This window comes from Pelecanus crispus, chromosome 2 (genome assembly GCF_030463565.1).
Source record: "Pelecanus crispus isolate bPelCri1 chromosome 2, bPelCri1.pri, whole genome shotgun sequence".
Lineage (NCBI taxonomy): Eukaryota > Metazoa > Chordata > Aves > Pelecaniformes > Pelecanidae > Pelecanus > Pelecanus crispus.
In genome coordinates this window covers 112055138-112083087 of record NC_134644.1, presented here as the reverse complement: position 1 = coordinate 112083087, position 27950 = coordinate 112055138, and the positions used below count along the sequence as shown (strand labels likewise).

Genomic DNA, 27950 nt, shown 5'->3' with positions numbered 1-27950 from the left:
GCGCCGGGAGCGGGGCACCGCGGCCTCCGCTGGGTGAGCGTCCCCGGGGCAACGGGCGCGCCGCGGCCCGTCTCCCCCCTCCCTTCCCCCGGTGGCCGCGGAGGGCTGGGGGGCGGCGGGAGAGCCGGGGGACGGGGACGGCGCCGTTCGCGGCTTGCCCGCCGCCCTCCTCCCGAGCCGCGGCCCTGGCCCTGGCCTCCTCTCCCTTTGTTTGCTCGGCTCCCCGAGCCTGCGACGGCGCCAGGCCCCGCGGAGGCACCGGGGCCGCGGCGCGGCCTGCAAGGCGGGCGGGCAGGCGGGGAGCGGCGCCGGGCCCGGGCCGCCGAGGCTCTGCCCAGCCCCCGCCGTGACAGGAGGGGACCGGGGCCGGCTTCTAGCCCCCGCCAGCCGCGGCGGTAGGGCCCGCCGGCCTCCCCACCTCCTCCCCTGGGCCGCTGCCCAAGTGCACCCTGCTCCTACCGGTGCCATTACCGGCGGCGGCCGAATTAGGCTGATTCCCCCCCCCCCCCAGCCGCCCTGAAACCCGTCTTCAGTTTTGGGCAGGGGGGGTCCCCGTCTCCAGCAGGGCGGGTGGCCGGCGGTGGGGGTTCGGGCAGCCGCTGCGGGGGCTTGCGTGGCGGAGGAGCCCCGCGGCGCCGGGGGCCGCGTTGTTGGTGGGGTTCCAAGGGCTCTCGAAGGGGCGAGCGAGAGAAAGGCTGCTTTCTGTGACAGGTGGCACTTAAAAACTTGGCTTTAACAAAAAAAAAGCAACACCAAACCCCCAAACTTTACTGGCTTTCATTGTTCTTCAAGCTTCTGCTTACGTTCTCATTCCCTAATGGTGCCACTTCTCTCAGAAAACAGCTGGTCCTGGCCCATGCCTACCTATTTGCCTAAGAAAAAAGCCTTTCCAAAACACTGAGGTTTTAGGAAGTGCAGAAGAGGCTTCTGTGATGTGAGGTGCTTTGACTGCGTCTTTCATTCTTCCGTCTTTTCTCCCCACTTTTTCAAAATCACGTTATTTCGGAATGCATTTTTTTAACGTGGAGTAGGTTACTCTGCTAAGGAGAGTTGGTTTCAGAATACGCTTCGGTCAGGGAAAGCTTCTCTTCCAGTAACTAAATTCTTGTGCCCTTTCACCATTAGGTTCCAACCCCTCTTTCCTACCTGCCAGGAATGCTTATGCCATGTCCAGCCTCTTAATACACCTGTAGTTAAAAAATGCCTGCTGCAGGCCTTCTGTCTTAAGAGAGCTGCTGTCTGCACAAGTGCTTGAGGAGTAACGCATCTGCATTTCTGCTCTGGGTGGGGAAAAATAGCACTATTTTTTCATGTTAATAAACACATCCTTGGATTTGGAAGCTTTGGTAGAGTTATGAAATAAATTACTTAGCTTGGCTGGGAGACTTCAAACCACTGGAGAATGTGTAGGTATTTTTGGAGCCTTATGCAGTAAGGCAGTAATCATAGCTCACAGTTTTATGTGTAACTTACGGAAGGCAAATTTCAGCATTTTCAAAATGCTTATTTTCATGAAGTGTTAAGCAGTACTTGAATGGAGTCTTCACTTCCTATTATATGTTTCTTAGTTTTGTGGCATTGCGCTGTTTGGAGCTGAACTGTTACTAGAAGCTGGTTCACATGTTGTGTGCTTAATGAGGCATGTATTCCCTATATCCTGAGTTTTGAGATTTAAGTAGGTGTGTGGTTTGGTTTTTTTTTTTTTGAAGTTAAAATTCAATGAAATTAAGTCTTAATACTTAAAAGTATGAGTGGTCACAGTGTAGTGTTATATAAAGATACCTGCATTTGATAACTTCCTGGGAAGCTGCAAGGCTGTGGAGTAGTAATGAAGAAGGACTGTGGTGTTTCCAGAGCTTTTGTGAGCATCACTTCTTCACACTGTGTATATGCAGCATCAAAGTGTTCACGTGGATTCAGGAGGACATGATGGATAGTCCTAAACTTCCTGAGAACTTGACATACTGAAATCTAAAAAAGATGTATGTTATTTTATACTGTGCTATTAACTTTTTTCATCCTAGATTGTGAAGTAGGTCAGTCAAACTCCTTGGGTTACTCTTAGAGGGGGATGTTTTGAAGAAATGGTAGCTGGTCTGCATTCTTCTGCAAGTAGATTACACATCCTGACTCTCCTTAGCACAGTGAAATGGTGGAGTGACCAAGAGAACTCTTTAAGTAAGAGTTCTTAGGAAGCAAGTTAATTCTTTCTGCTCTTTCTTATGACATCTTCTGTAGTCATACAGTAACTTGAACATAAACATTTGAAAGTCTTCATCTAATAGTGTTGCCTTGAGTTCAATACGTACTTGCTACATTATTGCTGGCAAAACTGAGGCCACAGTCCAGGGTAATACCGTACTCAGATGCCTTATTTGCTATTGCTTTACTCACCTCCTGGGCCTACACAGCACTATTTTGGTAGTGTCTGGGTAGTGCAATGTGTTGTAGGGAGGTGAGTGATAACATAAAGTAGATAGAAAGGAGACTGTTCTCTGCTCGTGTCTGTCTCAGTGTTTTGCTGATAGTGCTTTAATGTGTGTTAGTAACAAATTAGAGGGGGTAGCTCAAGTGGTTGTGATGCTCCAAGGAGGAAAATAAGACGCAAGTAGTATAAAAGTAAATGCAGTCTAATTTAGGAATGCAAATGCTAAAATGTATTGAGTATAAGTTGGATAGGATTAGGATTGAAAAGCAGAAGAGTGTTCTTATGCAACTTAACTGTATATTTTGTAAAGTAAAATATTAAACTGAAAAGAAGTACAGAACTTTGAGTTTCCTCTTTTTAAATTTTTTTTTAAAGACAAGTAACAATATCCGGTAATGTCCCTTATCCTTACGTTTGTGCCAAAACCTAATTTAATTTCATTTTAATGCACGCTTATTTTTCTGGAAATACATAGCAGTCTGCAGAAGACAATATATATATTGATGCAAAGCTCTGAAGTTCTTAGAGCCTGTGTCCCAGTGCTTCCCAATAAATTTGTAGTAGTAGTAGACAAGGAAGTATCCTTTGAAAAAAACGGTCCTGAAAATTTTTGTTGACAGTTTCAGATGACAAGTTACATACAGAAGTATGGGTTTTTTTTAGAAAGCAAGACATTTATTGTCCATGTTTAAAAAGCAGCTTCATACTACTCAAATATGCTTCTGATACAGCAGATAAAGATTCATGACACAGAGTAGATTACTTCTTTTATTGTTATTTTTGCTTTTTCCTCTAGAAATAATTGATTTCTGAATTAAAACTCTGTACTATGTAAGTTGGATAAATTTCTCTGCTAAAATAGTTACATTAGTTTTAAAACAAACATTTAAAAACTTGTAGCTTTGGGTTTTTTGTTGCTGTAGTTTTTTTTTTTCCCCCCCAGTGTAGTTTAATGATCTTAAGCTATTGAAACAAAAACATGTCACCTACTTCAGCCTCTCCTGGTGGTTAAAACCAAAACCAAAACAAGCTGGCCTTGAATTATTGCCCTGGATGAAAATGTAAAACTGACTGTATGTCAAGTGTTATCTAATACATCAACTATATAAAGAAGGTTACACAAACTTTGCTAGAGTCTACACAAACTGAAATTGAAAGGGCAACATGATGCAGAATATGACTTAGTCTGCTTATTGTGAGAAAACTTTCAGATCAAAGTGTTAGAAATGTAGGTCTCTGGTTTCTTAAGCTTACTTAACTAAAAGTTGCTGCAAATTTTTTCTTCTACCAGTTTTCACGGTCTTCTGACTCCTGCTTTTGTCATGTACAGGCATGCAAGCAATAAGCATCTGCAACTCCAGATAATTTCAGGAAGTTTTAAGGTGTATGGCTTTGCAAATCTGACTGCTATTTATTAGAGTCTGTAATGTGGATCGAAGGACCTACCTTTAGATTTTTTTTTTTTTAAATTAATTAAGCTATTATCTGTCATGAAACTTTCTTCTGGAAGATATTATGATAAAATACTCTGGAAATTATTGTCCCTCTTCTGTGTCGGTAACCATTCACTTAACACTTTGGACTCTGAGGAACTCAGTTGGCTTCATTCATGACAAGGACGTAAGCCACATGTTACCTAAAAAAATGTTTCTTGGTTGCTGCATCACCAAGAAAACTGTAAGTTAAATGTAAGTATTAGTTTAGTGTGGATGCAGGTACATTGGCTGACTTGTTCTGCCTCTGACTTTTTAAAACTCCATTGAAGGAATATGAAAAAAATCTCCTTGCTTGAAGGTAACCCCAACCTAAGGATGCCATATATGGGCATTTCTGTCCAGGTGCTGCTTTCCAAACATTGCTTCCTATTGTGTGTTTATAGGGCACAAGAGGCTTCCTGTCTTCTGTGAGACATTCTTTTCTTTTGTAATCTGCCAAGTGCAATAGGTTGGCAGTCTTAAAAAAATCTCAGGTTTGTAAAGTAGGTGTGTTTTTTGTTATAAACACCAAATAATTTTGCTGTAAACTGCTGTAAAACAGTTTTGGGTGAGGGCCATTTTCTCTGGAAGTGAAGGTATAAACAGTAGATGTTAGTGTTTTTTTCAGAGTTTGTTAAGTGGTCTCTAGTTAAAAAATGTAAACAATGAAAATGAACCTATGTGTATTGTTAGGTAAATCATACAGATATGTGGTATTTTTCTTTGCTTCCCAGTGCAGTGTATAATCAGCAACTGTATTTGTATTATTTAACTTGGATGGTATACGATACTGATCTGTAAGAGGACTTGTGTAGGGTTTTGATGCTCTCTAGTTAATAGGATAAATGCATCTAGCAGATAAATTAATGAATTTTAGGATTTGAGATTGTAGACTTAATACCTTTGGTATTGTTCCTCAAAGATATTTCGTATTACTTAAAACAGTACATAGAACGCAACTTTTGATGACAAAATTGTTGGAAACAAGATTCCAGTCAGGCTTGGTTTTACAGCGTGTGATCTCTGTTTTTCTTGAGTAGTTTTATTCTTAATTAATCTTGACGTTCTCTGGTAAATGTGCTAAAACAGCAGTCTGTAGGAGTCTTGAGTAGGTGATTGTTTTTCCTTCTCTAAAGCAGTCTGCATTCCTCAAATAGGTTGAGAACAAATTAGTAGGCTACTCCAAACGTTTCCGAAGCATGTTTATTTGATCCCAAGATGTCTCTGATAGAGTGGTCAAATTTACTTTTTTGTTCCTTCTGATTTAGGGAATCCTATCTCCCCTGACTTTGCCTTAGTAAGTACTACAAGACTGGGCAGTTATAACCTGTAATGTTGACCGGTTTTGGCATCAGTAATGGGTTTTAATACCCTTGGAATCCCTTTTGGTTGGTAAGTAGGTATAAGATTAGGAGGTTTAATAATTGAAATAGAGAAATGAAGACAAGTGGCATCAGGGCAAAGGTTTTTGATTACAGAAGGTGTGCCTGCTAGGATGAGATTTGTGGAAGCCATACTCCAAAAACAGGGTGGGCAGCTTTTCAGGTTGACTCTCTTCGTTCAGGAGCTGGTGGGAACTGGGCAAGGGAGGAATTCTCGCTGGATTAGCTGAACAGAAGCTGTTTGTGCAGGCATACTGGTTTGGGTGAAACCTGTGCTGGGGAACTTTTCCAGGCTGGAATTTTGGTCAGCCCGAGGAGACTGACTCCAGAATAGTTGGTTTGTGCATTCAGAGGTATGAGTCGGTAGTTTATGTGTAAGGTCTGAAATCTGGGTCTGTGTAAGGTAGGTGCCTGGTGGCTTTTTTTCTTCCCTTCTCTGTTCTCTCTACAGTGGAAGACAGAGGCAAACCCAATGCTAATCCAGGGCTTGCTGAAACATTGACTGTTCTCTTCTTGGCTTTTGAAAGGACGAGAGCTGTTGGTTAGTAATAAGTAATATTGAGAAGTAATAAAGGATTAGCTATAGGCCTTTGGCATGATTTTGTGCAAAAAATCTAGTTATGTGGGAAAATACTTACATGTAAATGTAAATATTCCGCAGTCCCTTACTGAAGGGATAAAAGAGGGTCTATACGGAGCAGTGCACTAGCCTTATTTGCAGTCTATTCCAGTGATGGTCAAAAGAAGATGGTGAAGGGAATTTGTTACATCAGCACGGAGTCAGATATTCTGTATATTACAAAAAGTGCTTTCGGAATCTGCAGTGTTTTAAATGTTGTTTGACAGAGAAAACAGGAACAGAAATTCTGTATATCAGCATTGAAAAGTATGTATCCTCATTTTTTTTAAATTGAGCTAATATATTTTTTTCATTTTATTTATAGTGTGTGTAAGTTTATATGTATGTCAGAGAGACCAGGAGAAAAAACAGGCTGTGTGCATGTACATGACTCTCTATCTTTTTTTTTTTTTTTTTTCATGCTTGAACTTTCAAGCTTAGCTAGCTTTTGCAGCTGGGCTTCTATACTCCTGGCTCTGCAGAAATTTGACCTTGCTCTGGAGATAGCTATCTTAAGGGCTTTGAGTTTGGGTAAATCTCATAGAGCATATTACTTCATTAGAGACAGTGACAATTTTATCTTTGATCCTGCACACAAGAATTTATACACCAATGTGAAGTTGCTCAGTGTAAGGCCCCAATTCTTCATGTGCAAGCTAAACAGAATGTACAGTGAGCAGTCCCATTGGTTTAAATGTCTGCTCACAGTTAATTAATCTTTGCTGGATCGGGATGGAATATTAGTAAAATCAGATTGTTTAGGGCTGTGTAGAAAATTATTTTCTGATTCCATGGAATATTATTTAAAAAACCCACCACCACCAAAAAGAACCCCAAACCAAACAATCCCAAACCCAAAAGTATGCATCAGGACAAACCACTGTCTGTCTAAAAACTCTAACTAAAATATTCTCCATCAGATTCGCTGGTTGGGGTAGTGAGATGTTTCTGTCTGCAGGTGATGAGAGTGTAGGTGTAGGAGGGGGGAAAAAAGAACTTCCTGATCTTAATCATGAATAATTAAGAGTGTCTCTAGTTTTGACCCAAAATTAGAAAATTTGCATATAGAGTAAGCTTTGTCAGAACTGGTATAGTTCTGTGAAAGGCCTTATTCTGACAAATCAGGACTTCATAAAAAAGATGGCTAAGCAGCTTTGCCCATGCAGTCAAAATTCTGTTCCCATTCTGGTCAGTGCAGTAGTTTTGCAGTGTTAATGTACACACCTTCTTAAAAGCATCCCTTGCACTTAAAAAGGACTGTCAATTTAGAAAACCTATTTAATGTTTCACCTTCTGTTTTAAGGGAAACATAATGTTAAAGTAATTCTGTGAGCTTAGATGGAGACGATACTCTCTGTACAGGTGTGTTTACCCTGTGTATTTCGCAGTACTTCGAGCACAGCCATGTCTCCTGTTTCCCATATATGGGTAGGCTCTAAACCATGAAGAAGATAATTAGTTTGCTCTTTGTTCTTATTGGGCCTCCTGCCAGTGGAAATGGGAAGGGAAATATTTTAAATAAGCTGCGTTTTGCATTCTCACTTTCCTAAATGCAGAGCTTGGATTACTGTCTGCAGTGCGTTCTAAGACACTGGAGGAGCACCCAGGCCATCCGTGGTGGGGGCGAGCAGGCACACACCTGTTGCAACTTCTACTCCACTGATCCAGGTTCTGCTGCTGGACCATGTTCCAGGGGCAGCCACTAAATTACAGGAAGTACTCGGAGAAGAAGCACCTTTCCTCTTGGGCACCCACCTGACTGAAGATTCCCCCAGTCTTTAAACAGAAAGAAGGAAGTCCTGTCTGTCCCCCTGTCCGTCCCCCTGCCCCGTTTCTGGTTTGTTGTGTTGCGCTGGCTTGTCTGTAAAAACACCCGTCTTCTGTTTCACTGACTGGATCTGTTTTACTGACCATGAAAGACTGACCTTTAGTAGCTGATACTGTTTGACATTCCATGTACAAAATTGGTTGGATTTGAGGTTGACAGTGATCCTAACCTAATGTTCCTGTATGTGGTTTGATACAGGTACCAGCTTTCTTTAAGTGAGGAATATTCACTTAATCACAACATTTGATAGCTTTCAAATGTCTCGTTCTTAAGCATTTATCCCCTTAGAAAGCTTTAAAACTGTGTTAACATTGTTTAGCAGTTGACAGGCTAGCTTATGAATCACATAGAGTCCAATGGAGGAAATAAAATGCTGGAGATACTGGAAACAGTATACTGAAATAAGGATTGCAATAAATATGATTTGTAGTTGTAATAGTGGAAAAGAGGAAAGAATTATGAGCCTTCGGTCTTGTTTTTGTGTGCTGTGCTCCTAAGAAACCTGATGGTATGTGACCCTTCTGTAGCCATTTTGTATGAAACACATTTTCTGGTTCTGAAGATCATGAAACTGATTTCAGAATTGGTAGTGAAGCTTTAAATATTGTATTATTGCTTTACTTAGGTATCGGTTCATCAAGGTGAATGTGTGAGTAGCTCTGTTAAAATAATCTGTCTTTCAGTGCTTAGAGTTTTGGAAGAGTGAGTGAGACTTCTACCCATGTGCCTCCCCCTGGCCCCTCCAAATTTGACTGTATTTAGAGGAGTTTAAAATAATGATTGGAGTACTTGCAAAATGAAGATGCAGGCAATAGGGAGCTTGTGTACTTACCAAATATTATCAAAGCTGGTAGTTTTATGATAAGCACTTATTTAAGTACAAATAGTGGGGGAATAGACTTTTCAAACAAAAGGAATACTTGGATTTATTTTCAGATTAATTGTTGAAAGGCAGTTTAAATTCTCTCTTGTATCTCTTGGAAGTGATTTTTTTCTCACTTCAGAATATAGTAAATAAATCCAGCCTAATGAATTACCTTCCATGTACTATTAGTTTTTCAGAAAATTGGATTAAAATGTTTTTTTAAACTTTGCGGATTAAGTTGCTTCTATGTTATACTAACTTTTGACTGCCTCTGTTTGAAAGACTTTCAGTGTTAATTTGTCTCTTTAAAAATGAAATTGTTTTATGTAGTAGTAATGGGAAATGGTATGCTTTCTTCATCAGTATGAGGTACTAAGTCTCTTGAAGTTTTACTTTTTGTTTCGGAGAAAAAAAATGGACTTTAGTTTAAAAAAGAGAAAAAAATTATTCAAACCTCCTTTTAGAATACTTACTGCTAATGTTATGATTTGCATATATCCAACAAGACTGTGTAAGGTACCTAGGCAGTGTGGAACACATTTATTTTTCTGGGTGAGGGGGTTCTTTGACGCTTAAACTACAGGTGCTTAAAGGCATGATGAAGATGGAGTTACGAATCTGGTAACTGTTATGTATGTATAAAGCCTTTCTACTAACAGTGACAGAGAGAGAAGTATATTCACTTGGAAAGAAGTTATTACTAATAATTTTCCAATAACATTATTTATGTAGGCTTTTTGCTTTGGATTAAGTTTTCCCTTCTATTAAGTACTATCAGAGCCTAGACCAAACCAATATTAATCTCAGTTGAATTGCATCTTGTTAAATACCATAGGCGTTCCAGAATAGAAATGAGATACAAATATAACTATGTAAGAGTGGGTTCCTGACACTTGATGTTAAATGCTCTTTTGTCTTTAAAATGGATTCCCAAGTGTGTGTGAGTGAAGTATACTGTTGTCACTGTTACTTGTTGGGGACCATGTAATAGGTGGACATTGGGCCTAGCATCCATGTGATGGACAAAATTTATCTGCAATGAAATACAAAATTAAATACAAAAGTATATAGCTAAAATTTCCCTTGTCATTTGCACATACAGGTTTCACAGACTGCAAGCAGTACAGGCCGCATTTCCCAGTGATGTGAAATACAGGATGTAACAGCTCAGTAGCTAGAGCCCTCATTCAGAATGTAAGATAGCCAAGTTAATTCTCCACTTCTGTCCTTTCTGTATGAGGGCTATGCCGAACACCAGCCTTTTGGCTGTTCTGTAGTGCAAAAAGTTTTCTGTTCCTTCTTTTAAAGCTGTTTTACAGAAGATTAACAGAGCCGAAAGAGAAAGGGCTAGAGATGGTATGTTTTCTCATTCTAGTGGAGTAAGCAATTGGAGAGGGGAAACCTGGGCCTGACTTTCTGGCCCAGTTCATCCTGCATCTGAAACTGTTTCTGCACAGCAGGGTATCTTAATCAAGAGTAAGCGAGAATTTCCCTTCTGTGATGGCTAGGACCACTGTCCAAGTTGCTAGAATTTGTAGTTTGATTTCCCTCAGTGCAGCCTCCTTATGTGATGCAGAGGGTTACTATGATTATTCATCCACTTCTCACAATGTCCAGAAAAAGAAGTGGTTGCCACAGTATTATATTCAGTATGATTCTGTGAGGTAATGATGGACAGTTTTATGACCATGCCTAAGGTGGTAGGTGAAGGTGTAGCTATGAGGTAGGCATTGATACAGTTCTGCTAACACCTCAGTACTTCTCCTTCTTTATGCAAAAATAAGGCTAAGGGCTACTGAGGAGTTTTTAATTTAAAAAAAATCCCTCTGAAATCTTGTTACTTCCTAGATTAAGCCACTGTGTGTGTGCGAAGGGGAGAAGGGTTTTGATGAACTGGAAAAAAAATCTGAACTTGGACAAAAATCAGGTGTTTTATCTCTATTTTAGGTAAGACTGGTTGTAGCTCTGGCCTTTGCAGTTTGTCAAGATGTACTTTGCTTTGAATTATATTTTTGGAAAGCAGGCCATCAGCCTCAGATGTGTTGTGTTGCAAGCAGAATGTGGTAGAGGTTGTGAGAATACTCCATGCCTGTCTGGAGACACCAGTTTAGCAGACTTAGTTTGTGTCATACAAAGCTTAAACTCTGGACAGAAATATTGTTGGCCTATTTGTTAGTCTGAATTTACTTTCTTTGTAGGTTGCGCTTCCATTAATTTGAGGGTTTCTTTTGGGGTGGGGCAGAATTCTTTTTGGTGTTTTTTTTTTTATTCCCCGCCCCCCGTGTATCTTTAGTATCTTGCTTTTTGTTTCTGGTCGTCGTCCCTGTCCGTCTGCCCCCCCCAATCTTTTTAACTCCTTTAAATACATACCACTGATGGATCTTCATCTCATCATCTGGTTACCTGATGCTTCTTTGTACTGTAAGGTGGGTGATTCATTTGCTTACTGCTTTGATAAACGAAGCAGTTGGGCTGAAGAGACTTTCAAACTTTACAATTCAGCAGATATTTTGCAAAGAAAGTCAGGAAGTTGAATCGTGACTAAATAGGGGACAGTGATAGATGGTATCCTGAAAGGTTGGGTATATCTCCATAGCATGACGAAACCCAAGGTCTTGTGTTTGGCTTATTCCTCCATTGTCAGCAAACCCCTGAAAAGGGCCACAAGCTTTTAACTGATCTTATTCAGTGGGTGACAATTTGTTGTTGCAGTCAACTACTGGAGTTGCATTCGTTTGGTTCTGTTGCCATCTTACAGTTACATGGAGAGATGGGGGAGATTTCAGGTTTAAGTATGTGTTTACTGAGAACCCCGACAAGTCAACCCCTGCCCCCCATCACTCCCATAATGAAAATTCAGAATTCAGATTTCAGAATTAAATTACCTTAAATTGGCTTGATGGTGCATATTATTCAGCTTATGAATCCATCTAAAAAAGTGGAAGTCGAGCTTTCTGTGTTCTGGCTCATGAAGTATTGAATACAGCATTGAATGCCTGTGCATTAACATTTAAGCGTCAGATAGTGACGGCAAAAATTTCCTTAATGAAGCCAGTAATTCTGTCTGAGCATACTGTAAGTAAATGATGGGATCATACATTTTGAAGGGTGGGGGAGAGTAGAATTAATGTAAATATGAGGCAAGAAAGAGAAGAAAATTTCACAGGCAACTCTTCTGGCTTTCTTCAACTTTTGAGTTCTTGAACTTTGAACCTTAATGCAATTATCTACTATGTTTCCTATATAAATAGTATAAAATGATTTTTCTCGTATGCTGTTGTTCCAGACTGAAAACACAAAGGATTTTACTCACCGATAGAAGTTGTCTATGATTATTTTAGTGACTATATTTTAAAATTTTCAAGAAAGTAAAATTGCTAGTGGAATTTACTGATCCCTTCAGGAATTGGGACTCTCAAATTTTGAATTAAAAACATTTTCTATGTATCATAGCTATGATTTCTTACCACGGTGATATAAAAAGTATTGCCTAAGCCTTTCTCTTTTTAACTGCTAATCAGAAATTAAAAACAAATCAGAGTAACAAACCTCTTCTGCTTCTAATGAACATACATGATATCTTGACCATTTTTTTTCTGTTACAATGAACCAGTTTTTTGAAATGTGTCTCTGAGGAATGGATTTGTTTCATGCTACTTTCCTCCTTGGTTTTGGAGAGACTTTTGAGTTCCAGAGAAGGCTTTTCCTGTATTTGGAAATGTCCATGCCTTGGATTTATATATAAGAACATTGAATTTTTGCTATGTCTGCTCCCTCAGTTGAGATGCTACCTATCTGCTTATTTGATAAAACTTCGTTGGCCAGCTTGGAAGGGGCTGCAGGACACGCAGACAGAAGGAGCTTGGTCGAGCTTTGTTTCTATAGGAAGTAATGTTAAAATAAACTATAATCTTTGAATGTGAACTTTGAGAAGTGACTAGGGAACTTAGTTTCTTGAGTAGTAGCCTGTACTTTATATGAGATGCTATATTACAGTATTTTATCTAGTTGTTATTATTTCAAGGACTGGAAACTCCTTGACTGACTAAAAGTTATTATTATTATTTAAATGTAGCCAATGCCTTTTCATCCCAGGTGCTTCATATTTCACTGAATGTGTATTTCAATGTGTTATACTGAATGGGCATATTTTCATGTTATGCGTATGTTATGTTTGTGTTAATGGTGTGCATTTGTAGTAAAAAACTTGGCTATTACTTTGGGAAAATGTCATTGTCTTTAGTAAAAAATGAATGAACAAAATCTCTGTGAATTTCACAAAAAAATTTCTTTCATGTTGCACACCTGGGGAATGAGTGTAATATATCAGTTGTTGGTGTTTGTACTCTGTCAGAATTTTCTACTATTAGAAATAGAAATATTAAAAAAGTTATCAACTGATGTAATGTGCACAAAAAAGTAAAGACATGGAAGTAGGAGTCTCTGCGGGTTTGAAACTCATTAAATCTTTGAGTTGTATGGCAACTGAATGGCTTGATAGGAGGCAAGTATTGTGCAGTACTGACATTAAACCTTTTTGTATGGTCTGGAGGAGAATGGTAGGATCTTTGTGGCGTAGCTGTAGCAAATACATTGTATTTCTGTGTCTGATAATTTAGTGAAGAAAGTCCCAAACCAGAGACCAGTCCCTTCCCCTCCATGATTCTGAGGAATGTCCTTACTAACTGCTTTTTCCTCTTCGGCATGCTTGGAGATTTTTTTCCATGTGCAAGCGCTGTACAGATGATGTGGGAAAGATCTTTCTGCTTCTATTTCTCTTTAATCAATGTGCTGTGCTCTCTTTCCCCTCAGACCGTAAATGGGTCCACTTAATCCTTCCATTTATGTAGAGGGTTAACTGCATTATAAAGGATTGCTGCATCTTAGCTTGAATTGAGAGGATAGACTGTTATCTTCTAATGAAGGAAAGCTTTTATTGTTATTGAAAATGTCACAGTAGAAGTGGTGGGTGTGATAGCTGTAAAGAAGAGATCCTACCTGGTCATCAGAATGTAAAGGGTGATTCAGCCCCAGCCGGAAGCTAACCTAGTGAGGTTAATTTGAAGCCACAGGTGCAGCCATCATCAGTCCTGAGACACAAGGCAGAATGGTAAGGTACAAGAGCAGTGTAAGACTGTATTCTGTTGCCATTCATTCAGGCCTTCTAGAGAAGCTGAAGAGTAGGAAGATGAATCCTACTTTCAGCACAGGTCCTTCAATTGTAGAACATGACTGTGCTTGATATTGTGAAAAAGTGGGATTTTCTTTTTCTGTATAGTGAATTTTCAAACCAGTCTGTTTTAAAAAATTGTTTCAGCTGCTTTTGTTTCAGCTCATGTACGTGTTAGACAAATCTGTGGAATAAATTTAGACAAATCTGTGTGAAATAATCTTTTAGAGTTTAACAATATTTCTTTTGTTACTGGTGGAATAGATTAGATAACTAAATTTGGATTATTGCTTGAAGCATGTTCTTAATTTGATTAGTAAGTTTTTGGGGTATTTTTACAAAGATTTTTTTTTTCCTCTGGATATTTTGAAAGTAATTGTATTACCTTGAAATAATTTGTGCAGAATTTTTTTCTTATTTTTGCGTATCTTCGATGCACAGTGAATGTTATTTGTAGGAACGAAGGCCAATTACATACGTTTCTGGCTGGCTGTCAGATAAGCATAAATGGAAGTGGGAAGGTGAGCAGTTTACACCTTGCTGGTCAAGATACCAGTTCTGCAAATATGTGCTATGAAGCCACCTGTTGGCTAGATAGCGTGGCTAGTGAGATGTTTACAGTAAGTTAGGTTTAACTCTCCCCACCCCTCATACCCCTGAATATGACTGTATAGCTCTCCTGATGTGTTGCTTAGGTTTTTTCACTTCTGTTCTTCAAGAAGAGAGTATCCCATGTTGCACCTTAAGGAAAGCATAATTATCAGTCATACTTGCTTGGTGCTACAGTCTGTGAATGCTACTTCCTCTCTTTTCATTTTCACATCAGATGAACTGGACAGGCAGAAGCAAGTGGGATGATTATAACAAATTAACAGCTCATAATTTGGGGAGAATGGCAACATTTTTTTAAAAAGTGTTTATACCAGCAAGTAGTATCGGGAAGTATGTGGTGATCCTGTGTAAACCTTTATAGCTTTCAGCAGAAATATGGTACAAGGCTTCTCTTTCTGTTAATTTTCCCGTATTTTCCTCCTTCACCTCCCAGTGTCTTCCTTTCTTTTCTAGTGTTATTTTCCTGGGCGCAGACGAGCACGTACACGTTAACCGAGTGGTGCATTTCCATGTTGCCTGTCTGGTACATGCCCTGTGTACTGCGGGGTTGATCAGTGGTGGAGGCTTGGCCTGAGAATCTGAATGCCAGTTCTGATAGCACTGTAAGAAAGATCATTCGTGGTACCTGTTTAATGTCTCCTCATGAAAATATCTGTTGGCATCAGGCCCTCTGCAGCTGGCTTTGTTCGTGCTTTGGAAGTTGCACACAGTAGCAATGTTTCTTTGCTTGCTGTAGAAGTACTAGCCTGAACTAGCCCAGCTAACTTTGAAAGCGAAACCAACATCAATGCAAGTCAATATGAAGCGGTATTCAGCTGTTGTATGTCTGCTAAGTGTTTTCTTTCCTTTTTTGGGAAGGGCTGGAAAACTGGTTCTCACAATTATGTTATTTAGTTGCTAATATTAAAAGAATGGTCAGATTATTGCTGACCACAAAAATCATTTTGAGAGAATGGTCTGGTTTATTATTTCTGTCTTTCTGGCGTATGCTTTAAAAGGATGGACAGCATTTCTAAAATTACATTTTGAAATGCATCAGGATTCAGAAACAAGCCGCATTTAGAATTGCGTTTTGGTGCCTGCGTCCATACAATTCGATAGGTTATATTCTTTTCAACATATGTTCTAGCATTTAGGCATTTGTTCATACTTCTTCATAAAAAAGCACAGAAATAAATTTTTTTTTTACTGAATGTCTTTCCTGTTCTTCCTTTTGTTTTCACTATATTAATTTCAAACACTTCTGTTGTTCTCAAATAAGTAGTCACAGCATCTGTTCCTTGCCAAAGGCAGTTTATTATTGTATACTGGTTTCTACAGGTAACTTTACAAAAATCTTACAGCGAAATGGTTTTAAAAATTAGTCCTTTTTATGGAACATGATGTTGATTCTTATTGCTAAGTGAGAAGTTGGTTTGTAAAGCATTGCAGTCTTGCAACTTTTCTCAGACCCCTAACATAACTGTATTAAGGTTTAAGAGGATTGCATAATTATCTTAGATAAGCATAAATTCCTCCTTGTTATCATGCTCAGGGTATCACCATACCTTACAACTGAGGAGAAACATTTTGGTGTATCCACCTTCCGTCAGGATGGAGAAGTGGGATGGACCCTTACTCGGAAAGGACTTCTTATACATGATCTCCCAGGAAATCTAACCTTTGCTTATGAAGCTAAACTTAATTTTTTGCTGACAGGCAGCCTACTGCAAGGCTGGCTGCTGCAGTGTTGTGAAATAGCAAGAAATGAAAACTGAGCCTGACTGAGCATTACTCTCATTCTTTATCTGCTTCTGCAAAGCTGTGTGAAAAAGAAAAACCAAGGTTTATTAGTGCTAAATGGATGTGATTTTATGCAATGAAACAAATGCACATGGACTACACACACCAGGTTTCTTTGACTTCTCCCATTTGACGGGGCAAAAATGTTTAACTTTTTTCTTTTTTAGGTACTTGGCATACATTGATCTGCTGGGTTATTTTTGTTTGCTCGTTTTCCCCTTGCTGTTAGTTCATAAGGGTCTTAGAGCCAAGTTGTGGCTTTATTTTTCCCTGTAGTTTTTCAGCATGCTTGAAAAATTTTGTTAGCAGTATACTTTGTTATTAGCTGTCTGCTTAAAAGAAAGTGATGAAAGGTGATACTTGTGCCAGTCTTTTAGTAAATGTGTAAAAAGTACAGCCTGCTTTGTTCCCTGTTTGGGTGTTGATTCCCAGTTGGTGAGAGATGTAGCAGGAGTGGCTGAAGTGGTTACTGTTCTGGCTCTCATCCACCCAGCTCCCCCAGAGTTTCCTACTCCAGCAGCAATACTGGTCTCGTGATGCTGTGTGTGTTCTTGAGCTGATACCAGCTGATATCAACTGGTGCTGATACTCGGTTTAATATACCAGATTAGTGTGTCTGTGGTAGCTCAGGAGCAAACATGCATCCCAGTCGGCCATCCGTGTGTAAGGGAGCTGGGACCTTGGGTGAGGACTGTTAGTAATTGGTTTTGGCTATTGTAGTAATGGGATTATTGTAGTTACAAGATTGTATATACACAGATGAACTGTAATACAAAGATGCCATTTAACACTCTTCAGTTACTCCCCAGAGGAAAACTACCAATCGGGTAGAAATATTCTGTCCTGTAACCAAATATGGGAAAGAAGAACAGAACTTACTGCAAGCAGTCATGGATTAAGTAGTGTTTAAAGGGGGGGGGGGGGGAGAAATTGGGGAAATCCAGATGTTAAGAGACATCCTTTTTCAACAGCAGGCCAAAGGCAAGCAGTCAAGGTATTCGGACTTCTTCAGTGGTACTGTTCCTGGTTTTGCATACAGTTAATTCCACTAATGGTGATGAAGAAAAATCCCTTTGTGTCAAGTTTTCATTATTATTTTACCTTACTTTTCTGCTTATTACCAAAGGCGTACCTTGCTTATTCTCTGCTAAAGGTTGCTAATAGTGATTAGGATTACTCTGTATGGTGTTAGAACATTAGTGCCCGTGGACTGTTTTCCCTTGAAGCTTTGTAAAAGGAGGAAAAAGAAAAAATAGGAGAAATGACATGACTGACTGTTGGGGTTTTTTGTTTTAAATTGTAGTCCGTGTAATACCTATTAAATTATATTGGTCTCTAGACAGTATTTTCCTCAGCTGTTCAAATCTTAGAGGGTGGAAGTTTAAATTTGTGGTGAATAACATCTTGGTATCCAGGTCTTTGATTAGTTAGCTTAAATATAGGTGGCTTTAAGTACTCTTGAATTGTTAAGAGTACAAAGGACTGTCAGGTGAGCTTCTCTTCTTTTTTTTCTTTTTTTTTTTTTTTTTTTCCTCCCCTCCTCCCTTGTTCTAATTTTGCGGTGTGCATCTGAGCTTCTCCACACTCACTAGAAAAGCAGGTATGCAGGAGAGGATGGGCTTTTATAAAATTCACATTCTTATATTAAAACAATGTTCATCCATTACCAAGCAAGCCACTACTAAAACCATCTTACCTTTTTGTTGTTTTCAAGATACAAGAGTATGCAATGGAATTTAGATTACTTCACTTAAAGACTGTTCGTATTACAGAGTGATACAATGCAGGAATTTACTTGAAGTTCAGGGAAGGGAAAAGCCTCACCATCTTCAGTATGCTAATGGCATGTATAGTGAGAAAGCTGAAAGCTGCAGTGTACTGTATGTGTTCTATCAGAAACTGATGGTGTTTGAAATAGATATTTAATATCTCTACTTGATGAGTATTTTATGTGTAGTTTCTTGCTCATACAGACTGAAACTACAAGTACATAGGAGGTATCTTGAGTCAGTATTTTCTGTTACTGGTTTGAAGAAATAGCTTCTAGTGATACAGGCTTCATTATTAAAGCGAAATTAATGGGAACAGGTAAGGAGAACAACTTCTTAGTAATTTACATCACTAGATTTAGGAATTCTGGAATGAATTTAGATATTCAGGAATTTCCAAAATATAGCACTTGAAATCTGTGTTATCTTAAGATGCTGTTGTTGAAACACCCTTCCAAGCAATGCATGAATATATTTCAGCGAGAATTTGGGGGCAGCAGGGGAACAACACCTCATACTCCTGCAGATAATTAGACTAGACTTCATTATCTGACTGTAATGAAAGCCTGGTGCTTGTCATGCCCCAGGAATGCAGAAACTTTTTTCAGTTTCAAGGTATTTTTAGTTATTTTCCTAATTTAAATAATTATGTTAGAAATATAATACATTTGAAGTGTACGTGGTATGATTCCATGGAAGAAAATCACTCTGTAGTACAACAATTGCAGTTAATTCTAGCTTTTACATTTTCTTTATAAGCTGAATGTTCTTCTGCTCAACAGTGGAAATAGTTAACAAATCTGTAGTACTGCTGAAGTACTTCTGCTACTGTGGAAGTTGGAAATTAAGTTCCTAAATATTTTCAAACCTGAATTTTTATTAAAAATAAATCTAAAATACTAAGTTTAACTAAATTTAAGACAGCTCACAATTTTTGAAGTCATAGAATTGTAGAATAATTGAGTTTGAAAAGCACGTCAGGATGTCTCAAGTCCAGCCTTCTCTCAGCCCTGAGATCACATAAGGTTTCTTCGGGCCTTACATGGTTGGATCTTAGAAACCTACAAGGATGGAGACTGCACAACTTCTCTGGGGAATGTCTTCTACTACCTGTCCTCATGGACAAAAAGAAAGAGCTTTTTCACAAGCTGGAACTTCTAAATCTTCAGATCTTCATGATTGTTCCTCAACTATCTACATTACTTTCTTTAGTTTAGCTCCATGCACAATTGTGCCAAATGTTATGAAGCAAGCTCTGCTTAACTTGAAGTTGTAAGTGATTTAAGTCTTATTATGATTCAGTATAAGGATAAAGATTATGTTTCTAATGGATAGCAAGGCCTCTCAGGAATAGTGCAGCTGTAGATTTTTAAAAAAAAAAAAAAAATCAAGTTTAATGCTCCACTGTCTCATTTTGTGGAAATAAAAGAGTGGATTAACATTTATTTTAGGAAGTTGAAGTTATCTGAAGCAGCATGGATTAATAGTTCCAAGCCATTTTTGTGATGGTATTTTTAATAAAAATTTTGAAAAGCCAATTCTTCATTCAGCCACGAGTTGTATTTTGCTCTGTGTTCCCAGTATGATGGTTTCTGTCCCAACTCTTAAAAGTTAATGCTGTTTTATTTCTGTAGTAGTGTATTCTGGCAACATTGTTGATAGTATTTGTCGCTGGAAATGCATGTACCTAACCTAAGTGTGAAAAAGATAAGAAGCGAATAAAGGCCATATAAATAAACTTTTTGTTGGTGTACTTTTGCAAACACTGCATTGAGATAGCTATATGATTATAGTCCATTGAAACCATTTTGTAGCATCAAACTGCAACTACTCCAAAATGTTGAATATTCAAGCTAGATTTGCACAAACTTTTTTAAGCTTTTGTAGTTTTTCATAAATCAGTGCTGGCCAACGTAAGAACAATTAATATATGATTGTGTGACTGGCTTTTCAGATTTCTGAGAAGCAGCCTGTAAAGTTTTAACTTTAAATCTCTCCACTAATAATTTTCCATTTGTATGCGATTAATACATGTTGTTCTTCACTTCAAAATGAGGCACACAAATTTAGTTTTGATTATTTTTTTTATAAACACAAAGGGGACCATGGTGTTTGAGTAGTAATCTGGTAGACCAGGTAATTTTTGTCAGGAGGCCTGTGTTTTGTCAGCCTGCATAATTTTAAAGATTCCAAGATGCAGAATTTGTGATGAAAGTTCCTAAGTCAGAATTTCATTCTGACTCTGTTCTGTGTGTTAACATCTCGTTCTCTTTGTGGGTCTGATTAATCTCCCATTTTCAGTCTGTGTGTTCCAGGTATTTCTGCGTACATAGCCACCAGGCTTTGGGAGTACATTGGCATAGTTTGGAGTCTATAGTCGCAAATACCTGCCAACAGAATATCTAGAGGTGTCTCTCTGGTTAGGCTGTCTAAACTCACTGTACAGCAGATGGCACTGGAAGAGCACATCAGTGGGGGAGTTCAGTGATGCCATAATGCGAACAAAATACTAGCAAAGCTGTTGCAGTGCTGAGGGTTGTGAAGAAGTTGAGTAGCTCATTTTAATATATTCCAGGAAGGGGTGCATGCTGGGCTCTTCTGTTCCAGCTCTTCTAGATGTAGACAGTGCAAGATTTTCCACTTGTGAGTGTGTGAGTGTGTCTTCTATTGAGGGCTGTTTATACAGTGCTTTTAAACACATTAATGTGCGATGCAGAGCTACTGGTATTTAAGTACGTGCAAAGAAAGAAGAGTATCTGGATCAATTAGGGTATTTGACTTCAGGGTATATTTGCTTTCTCCTGTCTTGGATAAAATACGTGTAAGAAATGTCATAAACTAGAGTGGTTCTCATATGGAAGACTTGTTTAGAGGCTTACTCTCATCTGTAGGTGTGTTCACTTTACTTCAGAGAGCTTTGACCCGGACTGCCATTCACTAGATTCATTGTCTTTTCCTGGATGAATGAGCTGGAATTCTGGATATATGCATGTTGTTTATGTGCATTTGAACTGTTTACGTTTATATTTGAACTTCAAACCTTTATTATTTCTTTATATGAAATGTTACAATGGTAGAAGCAATGAGTTGTGCATTTGGACAATCATGCATTTTGCTTGATAAAGACATTGGCTGCTAAGGTAGGCTGACAGACGTAAAACACTTTCTTGCTCAAGTGGGCTCAATAGTCACTCTGAAAGTACAAAATTTTGACTTCTCTATATGCTGCCATAGAGATTTATCTGTTGAGATTATTTTTAGATTTTGGATTTTCATTTGTTAAAAAAAAAACCCCACCACATTTTGATACAGACAGACTAGTATATGATAAAAACCTGTTCTTTCAAGTGACTTGCTTAGTCTTGTAGTTACGGAGAAGCTGAAGAAGCATAGTTCCTTCAGTCAACTTTAGGTTAACTATATTCTTTTGAAATACACCAATAAAAAAAATTGGTGAACCAGACCATTTGGGGCTCTATACATGTTCTCTCTGCGATGAGCAATGTGATAATGTTCTTTTATTTTTCTCCCTAGCTTAGAAGGCAGATTTTATTTCATGCTTACTTTTTTTAGGGTTAGGACTTGCAACCAGTATGATGTGCTTCCCACAAGGATGGGGGAATGTATCTGGTAAAGTGGAAATAGTATCAGCTTGTGGATGTCAGTCAGAAGCAGTTGGAGAATGCTGTGGATTTCACAAGTGGGGCTAATGTGAGGGTTCCCAGGATTCTGGTACTACAATACAAAGGCACAATTAAATTTATGAAATGAGTAAATACTCTGGCTTTGTCAGTATAGGAGCAGTGTAGAATCCTGAAGTTACATTTTGCACTCATTTTGTAGGTTCATTTTGTTATGTATAATGAAAGGAGTACTGTAAATTGGTAACATGGCAAAATCCAAATGGTTTAGGAATAGAAGGTCAACAAGGCATTCTGAGTCTACTTTTAATTGACATATAACTCTCCCTTTATCTGTATCTAGCTTTTTCTTAATTACTATACTTTGTCAGTTATTCTGATACACCAGATTTCAGGCATGTAAAACCCACTAAATGTATTCTACTCATGTATGGTTTTCAGTACTTCCATATTTCCCAATTATTCCAAACATATGGAGCTCATATTAAACATCAGTATTTTAAAGCATGAAATTTTATGGTTCTGCATGTATCTGTCATAATAAAAGGGAAATAAAAGTAGTGTCTTAACCTTTGAAAATACATATGGATATCTCGGTATCATCTTCAAATTGTGTAAGTGGAATATGTTTTTTAAGGACTCCAAGTACCACAGGAATCATGTTTAAAGTGGAAAATAAGCAGTGAACTTCTAATAAAATACTGGTCCTGTTTTTTAAGGTTTTAATATTCATTTATAGCAAGAGTTGGTTCTTAGTCTTGTGTGTGTGTGTTTAGGAAACAAGTTTTTTTGGGCATGTTTGTTCTTTGCTGATGGCAAGTAAATGAGTTTACAGGCAGAAGAGAAACCTTTTAGTTTCTCCCCATTGAGAGAAAGGAAAGTGTTGTTTAGTTTGGTAATTAAGAAGAGGTAATGGGAGGAGCTGATGATAATCTAAAGATGGGCTTGGGAAATGTTGGAGGTTATGGCAAAGACAGAACAGGCCTTTGAAATAGGGTGATGCAGATAGTGTAGGGGATTTGAAGACAGGACTAGGGTACAAATTCAAGTAAATCAAGCTTTAGTGCTTCTGCTGTTTATGAGAAGTGTTCAACCCCCCAGCAGCAGGGCTTTACTTAAGATTTTTCAAGGTATTTTGAAGTTCAGAATCCGTAGATGCCTTGCATTGTCTTTTAGTTTGCTTTGGATAAGATCCTTTAGCCTTTGTGTACTTGAGGACCACAAAAGTTGGGCTGGACAAGAGTAATAGTCAATGGACTGCTGTTTGATTATAGTAATCATTCTCCTTACATGCTTTAATATATTTTTTGAATAGTTACTTAAGAAAATCATATTGTTTAGTTGATAAAACTTATTCCAGTTCATTGTACTATTTTTCTCAGTTGCTTGTATTGTGATACCATGGGAGAAAAGTGGGAAATGTGTACATAAGGGCTGTTTTACTTACCCCTCAGTCCCCCCAGCTTGGAAGATTTCTTGAAAGATTCTTAGACCCCTCCAGCTTGCCATGCTTAGCCTGGAGCCAGGATGCTGCTGCAGTTTGTGCTGCTAACGTAACACAGATTTGGAGGTACATGGAAAACTGGCTAGTACTAACTGTAGTACCTACTTCCGTGGTAGCGGCAGCTTCCCTCTTTTTCTCTTTCCCTTCTTGTTCTTCCCCTCTCTGCAGAGCTGCTTGCTTTGGAAGGTCTAACTGACATTAAAAATTTAAGAAAACAAAACAAAAAAACAACAAAAAAAACAACCCCCCAAAACCAAACCCCAAAAAAAAAAAAAAAAAAACCCACCAAGCTGAAAAGTCAAATTTATGGAGGGGGTGGGTACATGACTCTAAGATGCCAGGTGGGAGGAGTTGACTGGGACTTGAGCAGATGTGTCCACTTAGTCTTGGCAGAAGTACAGGAGGAAGAAAAGCTCTAACGGTACTAGGCAAGGAGAGCCTGTGATGTGACCTCCTCTATAACTAAAAAAGAGTTTGGAAGTCACTTTTCTTTCATAGAAGTTCGGGAGGGGACTTGTATGATTTGCTCTAAACAAATGTTACTTTGCTGTTAATTTACCTTGATTTTTTGAGGGGAGTTAGTTTTCCTGTAAGTATGTAACTGTTTGAATCTTGCTTAACTTTCTTGTGTAAAGAAAGTATGACCTTGTAAGACCATGTTTTTTTGGACTAATCACAGTTTAACCTGCATGTAGGAATCCTGTCGGATAGAGTATCTTTTACAGTTTTATCTGCTATAGTTATTTTTGTGGGGATTTTTTTAGGAGCTTTCTGAAAGAGAGGGGTGTTGCTGTGCTTGAAAGTTTTATATATGTGCATGAAATATATATGCCTATGAGTGTGATGTAATGTGTTTGTATATTTAAAAAATAGCAAGCTAAAAGCAGAAAAAAGTTGTGGAAATCTCCAAGGCAGATGTAGCAGATCCCATTTTTTGAGCCTGATTGGTTTCCAAATCAGCTCTCTATATTTACTTTTATTTGATGCCTGTTACTTAAGTACTGCAATTTCTGTTTTGTTTGGAGAGGGGGAAACCCTTATGGATAATTTTTAAAAATATTTCTTTTGTGAAGTTAATTGGTTTTTATTTGTTTCCAGGAAATGGCTCTTGAAGTTAAATGAGGCTGGATAAAACACATAAATGAAGCAGAAGCTGCTCTGCATGTGTTAGGGCTATATCACCACAAGCACTGCTGATCAGCCAGACTTGGTAACTTGTCATAATGAAGAAAATTAGTCTCAAAACAATTCGCAAATCCTTTAACTTAAATAAAAGTAAAGATGAAAGTGACTTTGTAGTGGTTCAGCAGCCATCGTTAAGTGAATTTGGAAAAGATGACTCCTTGTTTGGCAGCTGCTATGGTAAAGATTTGGCTAGCTGTGAAGTCAATAGTGAAGATGAAAAAGGAGGCAAAAATAGATCAAAAAGTGAAAGCTTAATGGGTACATTAAAAAGGAGGCTTTCAGCAAAACAAAAACAGAAGGGCAAAGGCAGCACACCATCTGTAAGCTCTGCAGATGATGACACCTTTTCTTCCTCATCTACTCCAATAACCTTCAAAGATGTTCGAGCTCAAAGACCTCTGAGATCCACTTCCCTCCGTAATCACCATTACAGTCCAACTCCGTGGCCCCTTCGACCTACAAATTCAGAAGAGACTTGCATCAAAATGGAAGTGAAAGTCAAGGCCTTGGTCCATTCCTCTAATCCAAGCCCAGCACTGAATGGTGTTCGAAAGGACTTCCATGACTTGCAGTCGGACAACATGTTCCAGGAACAAAACAATGCATTAAAAAGTACAGAATCTCAGAACGGGGACTTGCATCTTCATATTGATGAACATGTGCCTGTAGTTATTGGATTAATGCCTCAGGACTACATTCAGTATACTGTGCCTTTAGATGAGGGAATGTATCCTTTGGAAGGATCACGTAGTTACTGTCTGGATAGTTCCTCACCCATGGAAGTTTCAACTGTTTCTTCTCAAGTGGGGGGAAATTCTTTCCATGAAGAAGAGAGCCAGGTGGATCAGGATGTAGTTGTTGCACCGGATATCTTTGTGGACCAGACGGTGAATGGTTTGTTGATTGGTACCACAGGAGTCATGTTGCAAAGCCCAAGAGTTAATCACAGCGATGTCCCTCCACTCTCACCTTTGCTACCTCCAATGCAGAATAATCAAATCCAAAGGAACTTCAATGGATTGAATGGCACAGATGCCCATGTGGCTGAAAGTATGCGCTGCCATTTGAATTTTGATCCTAACACTGCCCCTGGAGTTGGAAGAGTTTATGATTCTGTACAGAACAGTGGTCCTATGGTTGTGACAAGTCTCACAGAAGAACTGAAAAAACTTGCAAAACAAGGATGGTACTGGGGCCCCATTACACGTTGGGAGGCAGAGGGAAAATTAGCTAATGTGCCTGATGGCTCGTTTCTTGTTCGAGATAGTTCTGATGATCGTTATCTTTTAAGTTTGAGTTTTCGTTCCCATGGAAAAACTCTTCACACTAGAATTGAACACTCAAATGGTAGGTTTAGCTTTTATGAACAACCAGATGTGGAGGGACATACATCTATAGTTGACTTAATTGAACATTCAATCAGGGACTCTGAAAATGGAGCTTTCTGCTATTCGAGATCCCGACTGCCTGGATCTGCAACTTACCCAGTGAGACTGACAAATCCAGTATCTCGGTTTATGCAGGTGCGTTCTTTACAATACCTGTGTCGTTTTGTAATACGTCAGTACACCAGAATAGACCTGATTCAGAAACTGCCTTTGCCAAACAAAATGAAGGATTATTTACAGGAAAAGCACTACTGAAAGCTTATGGGAGTCTTGCATCTTGCACTTTGGGAACAACAACAACAAAAAGAGATTGAATTACAGTTTACAGACTTTCATTATTATCAAAATCTTTTGCTGCCATAAAAATATTTCATTTTTGTGTGTAAAAGAAAAGTAATGCATTTGGGTTTATGTTTGTTTTGGGGATTTTTGTGTATTTTGGGGGGCTTTTTTTTTTTTTTTTGGAAAGAATGATCTCAAGTTTATTTTTAGAAGTGTGAAATAGCTGTCTTTCATCAATGTGCAGATTAATCACAATGTGAATGATCAAATTCTCCTTAATTTCCCCCAAGTCCTTTGCTGCTATCCACTGTGATTTTTATGCATTGAAAGCACATTTCATGTGTATTCAACCATAAGTAAAAGTCAAATGAAACTTGTTGAATGAAATTTTTTTCTCCTTTAAAATAGCCTGTTGAAAAAAAAAAAATGATCGTGGCTAAAAAACATTGGTATTCTAAATTACAGAATTTACATCTATGCTAAAAAATTTTCCTAGTATCTTAATTATAAATTTCTATAGAGATATGCTCTAATGTAGAACTTAGACAGAGCTGTGTGATAAGAACATGGTTATGCAGCATATCTTTGGCAAAAACCCACCTTTCTCCTAAACCTTGTATTGTCTGTACACTATTTTGTGTTTGAGAATGCTGGTTCAGCTTTCTTGTTGTCTCTGTATTTTGTCCTTCTAAAAATGGCCTTTAAAAAAAAAAAGTAGTCTGTGAAAGTCGATGTGTAGTACCTGTAAGGAAATTGCGGTATTGGGGCCTTGTCAAATATTACCTTTTAAAATCATTCCATCAGTTAAATAAATGAACACCTACCAGGTCCCCTCTTTCTGTTCTTTACCCTGTTACCTCCTCTTGGGGGGCAGGGGTGGGGGAATTTCCTGGATTTGGCTCTAGGAGTTGTTATTATGGGAACATAAATTGATAAGCCATTTTAGGGATGGGGTGAAACTTCCAATAGGATGATTTCTACAATACATATTCAAACTACTTGAAATTTTATAATTTTATGCATTTTTTTCACTTCAGAAATGCAGTAATACACTAATGTCCTTTGGATTGTTTTCTCCTTTGTTTGGATATCCTTTGGGGAGGAAGGAACAGGATTGATAACATTTTGGATGGAAGATGCTTAAAATGCATCTGTAAAGCTCTGTTCTCATAGCCTTTGAAATTATGGGAAAAGAGGTTTGGATATACATTGACTGCAGAAAATGTTTCCGTTTACTGTCACGAAATATGTTTTGACATATGAAATATTGAATCAATTAAGTAAATGTTTATGATATCTGTCAAAGATTCTGGAATTTGAAAAGCTTAAAGTTATTCTAACCTTCTGTAGGGAAAAAAGACTTTCAGTGGGGAATACAGGTTCTGCACTGTAATATTTTCATCGTGCAAGGTTAATCCATGGCATTTTCCTGTTTTGTTTCATATCCCACCCCCCCCACACCCCCCATGATTCTATTACTTTTATGACTTACTTGTTAAAGGGGTCATGGCTGGCTTGGGAGGGAAGCTTGTTTTGTATTTTAGAATGTCATCTTCCCCACGTCTGGTAGGAGTTGCTAATCAGTAAACATCAGCTTAGAAAAGGCTGTGCGTCTTTGACACAGCTTTCTTGTTGAGGTAATTTTCTTCTCCTTGTTTAATCTAGCCTTTTGTCCCCTGAAATGAGTCTTTAGTAATGAATACAGTATTGCTGCAAGGTGGTGCAATAGCACTACATCTTGGGTTGCCTGAATTGATAGACTAAATTTATATTTTTTTAATTTATTTTTTGACCATAATGTTTAACTAAAAAATAAAAAAAAAGAAAATCAAAGGTAGATAAAGGCTGCCTTTGCTTTTAAGGGAGGGAGAATAAGGATTTCTTCTTTAGTCTGATAAAGTTTTAAACTTAAAAAAAAAAATCTAGAGCAGTCTATATGTGTAATTTGTTGGCTCTGCCATTGAGATACATGTATGCAAGTGTGAATTCTCTTTTCTTTTTATTCCTCTGACTTCTCCCT

At 38.4% G+C, this 27950-nt stretch overlaps 1 protein-coding gene across 1 annotated transcript; it reads left to right on the top strand.

Moving 5' to 3' along the window:
• On the top strand, positions 1-27950 carry SOCS6 (suppressor of cytokine signaling 6). The gene is made up of 2 exons (XM_075705292.1): positions 1-33; positions 24174-27950. The coding sequence occupies exon 2, from the start codon at positions 24299-24301 to the stop codon at positions 25901-25903; it is 1605 nt and encodes a 534-aa protein (XP_075561407.1). The 5' UTR covers positions 1-33; positions 24174-24298; the 3' UTR covers positions 25904-27950.